The sequence below is a fragment of the Acyrthosiphon pisum genome, chromosome A2 (assembly GCF_005508785.2).
Source record: "Acyrthosiphon pisum isolate AL4f chromosome A2, pea_aphid_22Mar2018_4r6ur, whole genome shotgun sequence".
Classification (NCBI taxonomy): Eukaryota; Metazoa; Arthropoda; class Insecta; order Hemiptera; family Aphididae; genus Acyrthosiphon; species Acyrthosiphon pisum.
This window is the reverse complement of record NC_042495.1, coordinates 109,083,749-109,087,600: the sequence shown is the minus strand read 5'-3', so window position 1 is coordinate 109,087,600 and position 3,852 is coordinate 109,083,749. Positions and strand designations below refer to the sequence as shown.

Below are 3,852 nucleotides of genomic sequence, written 5' to 3'. Positions count from 1 at the left end.
CCCTATCAAAATATTTAAGATCCACCCCTGACCGCCTGACCATAGCGTTGGTAATTAAAAAAATAGTTGGCATTGTATTTTAAATTACATGATGATGATTGTAAATGTTATTTTATTCAGAAAAATGTAAAAATATTAACAGATATAAATCTATAGAAGAAAGTAAAGAATTTGATATATTTTTTTTAATAATAATTTAGTAATATTATAATATAAATATTATTTCGTAATAATTACAACAATTATAAATAGTAGTAAATAGTAATAACAAAAATGTAAATAATTAATTTTAGCAAAAATGAAAATAAATAAATATAGCAAATTTTAAATTTCGATAAATAAGTCTAATAATAGTAAGTAACTAATTATAATTATAATTCAATATTAACAATATATTATACTTATTAGTTATAACTTATAACAGTTATGACTGCATTTTTAAATTAGATTTTAAAATAACCCTCTCTTCAAACATATCATCCGATAGCTTGTTGGATTTTGGTAAATTGGTCATGGTTGCATATGAAACTAATCTTTCGACCGGAGCTGATGACGGCAGTGGCGTATTATAGCATAAAAATATTTCTTTGATTGGTGGATACTGCTGAAGTATTGACAGATCTTGAGATAATTTGTTGAAAAATTGTACGATCTAAAATTTAAAAGTCGAGTAATAATTATTAAATTACAATTTAGGTATACTAATGTACCTGTATTTCGTCCTCTGATGTTGCAGAGCGTCTTCTTTGTTGAACATTACTGCCAGTGCTCACTAATGGGTCAAAGTTAAAAAAATCGTGAGATTCCTCATTTGATTGTGTATACCACAATTCCGTTGATTCTGAATCCGTTGATGACATAATATTTATTTCTTCTATTTTATTAGCTACAGCTGTATTAAATATTTTATGAAGTCGATCAATATGTGAAGAGTCAATGCAACTTAGCCAACGGTTTTTAAAGTTAGGATGGGACAGTGCAGCAATTGCAGCGTTATCTGCTTCAATTGTATTTAAATTTACTAAATTAGAAAACCTTTTTGTAATACTTGTAAGAATACTATTCACTAAAGGTTCACAATATTTCCAATCATTTAGCAATACATTTTGAACTTTAAGGCGTAAACTAAATATGACTGGCAAAACAAAACCATAAAACATATTATTTTCGCCTTGGAGAATATCTAATGCCTCTGCTAAAGGACCGACGCATTTCAAATGTTCATCTATAATCTATATAGATATACTCCGAATCTTTTAACATGCTATTCTTTAATCCCAATGCTTCGAATAACTCACAATTTTTCTTCTTATTTTTTAAAATTTGTTTTAAAGAGTCATATAAAGAATTCCAACGCGTATCTCCAGGTCTTGATAATTGATGACCCAATGTCTGTAATATGATCTAAAAAAATTGAGTGTCAATTTGTGATTATTAAACAATATAAAAATAAATGATACCGTAAAACACAAAAAATTTACCTCAGCAGATTTTGGCCTATATGAAGCATTCCATAATAATGTACACTTTTTCATAACCGAAGTGTGTATTTCATTTAGTTGTGAGTTTTGCGGTGATCGAATAGTTTTAATTAAATCAGTTGTAACAAAAAGGCTCAATGTATGAGCACAACATCTTAAATGTCGAGGTAGCCATGGACTATTTTCAAGTTCCTCTGTTGTTTCTGCTGAATTATAAGTTATTTGTTCATCGTCCCGTCCCTGGCTATCTACCGGTGCATCACTACATAAATCTATATTTTCATATACTTATACACTATCTTCAACATTATCAAAGTGAGTTAATTTAACACCAAACGCTTTAAACGCCTTGACAAAATTACTACCATTGTCAGTTATTGTTGCGATTATCTATAAATTAGTAAATAGGGAAAATATTAACGATACTTGTATTTAAATTATTTTTATTTAGGCACTATAAGCAGCCATTCACTAAACTAAAAATCTTAATAAATCATTGAATTAAAACAATTATTTTCATAATTGTATGTTGTAAGCCCCTTCACCCTCCTATGATTTATATCTATGTATACCTACAGAGGCTTCACTGTAGTATGCATACAAAAGTATTAAAATATTATATTACTATTAAATTATTAATAATATTACTAACCTTATTAGAATCCAAATTGTATTCTAAATGTATGTCTTGTAATATATCACCAATTCTATCATAACTATGCGTTCCACGAAATCTGCGACAAGCCAAACTCGATGATCGCCGTTCGAAATTATCGACATCGATCCAATGTATTTATGTTACGCCCAAAAAACTTCTTTTTTTTTGATGACCATACATCAGTTGTCGTACATACATATTTTATATTCTTAATGTCATTTATAATTTTTTCTTTATTGTCTTCGAACAAATTGTGTATTTTTCTCCCAAAATTTCGTCGACTAGGAACATTAATTTTTTTTAGTGATTCCAATATTTTCAAATATTTTTTTGAAAAATGGGTTTTCTACAGTTCTTAATGGGACCATTGAATGTATAATAAAATTGGTAACATCTTTGTCAAATTGGTCTTGGGTATATTTATCACGATGTACTCTACTAACTGCATTATCATTATCCTTGATTTTTAATCGTTTTTCTGATAAATAATTTTCATATGAATCAATAACGGATTGATCATGTCTTCTTTTGAGATGAGATTTAAAATTGGACGTTGAAGATAATGATCCTTTTATTTCAACATGACGTGGCTCACATGTTATACGCATGTAGCGATTACTTTATTTTTGTCTATTTTAGATTTTATTTTAAAAAACTTACCATCTAAAATGGACATAATAGAATCAGTAATTTCAGACACTTCAGTATTATCCTCGGTTGACTTTTGTGTTGAGATTATTGAATCTTCGCTACGTACATTCAAGGAATTCATATTAAAATAAATTGATATTTTAAATTAAACTAAACACCACTGTCACACATTCATACACTCGCGCATAGAACAACTAATGAGGCAACATGACACAAGTAATATCATAAGATAATCTTTAAAGTTTACGCAGTACAAAGTACATCATTCTGATAAACCACATTTTCGATGTTTAGATATCATAATATGAAACAGATAATTTGTATAGCTACAAGCCTATACCTTTATATTTTTGTGTAGATTTCTATATTTGAACTTATAAATATGAAAGACAACATACGAGTATGTAACTTATAGTACCTATAATATATAATATTATATACAATAATAGCTACATGTCTATATCCAAAAACTAAATGGTATTTGGGTGTATCGTGTATGGCATGTGCATGTGCTAATGCCTAATGAAATAAAACAATATTCTAGTATGCCGTACAGATGATCACGCTATGGCTATAATATGCTCCTCGTATTCGAGGACGTTTTGAAATTATCAAAATAATTTTTATTTGAATAATAACGTTTGAAAATTATCCGAATAATTTTTTATTCGAACAATAACGTTTGGAAATTATTCGAATAATTTTTCATTCGAATAATAACGTTTGGAAATTAATCGAATAATTTTTTATTCGAATAACTAGGTATGAAAATTATTCGAATAATTTTTTATTCGAATAATTAGGTATGAAAATTATTCGAATAATTATTTATTCGAATAATTAGTTATGAAAATCATTCGAATAATTTTTTATTCGAATAATTGAAAAAAAATCATTCGAATAATTTTTTATTCGAATAAATATTTATTCGAATAATTATCTAGATAAAATTTTGCCCAACTCTGCTTGTAGCAGAATACCCGACAGTGCCACTGCACTACGCGTCGGTGTGCACCTGCGTCACTGCCGCCTTCGGGTTAAACATGCGCACACTGGCGCATC

At 28.3% G+C, this 3,852-nt stretch overlaps 1 protein-coding gene across 2 annotated transcripts; it reads right to left on the bottom strand.

Moving 5' to 3' along the window:
- Positions 1-403: 403 nt before the first annotated feature.
- On the bottom strand, positions 404-1,599 carry LOC107883890. Of its 2 annotated transcripts, XM_029489488.1 has the most exons (3): positions 1,482-1,599; positions 711-1,404; positions 404-652 (listed from the first exon to the last, which is right to left on the bottom strand). In XM_029489488.1, the coding sequence occupies exons 2-3, from the start codon at positions 1,158-1,160 to the stop codon at positions 425-427; spliced, it is 678 nt and encodes a 225-aa protein (XP_029345348.1). In that variant the 5' UTR covers positions 1,161-1,404; positions 1,482-1,599; the 3' UTR covers positions 404-424. The 2 variants fall into 2 exon arrangements, with proteins under 2 accessions (XP_029345348.1, XP_016660295.1); XM_016804806.2 differs by lacking the exon at positions 1,482-1,599 and having other exon boundaries at positions 711-1,416.
- Positions 1,600-3,852: the final 2,253 nt, after the last annotated feature.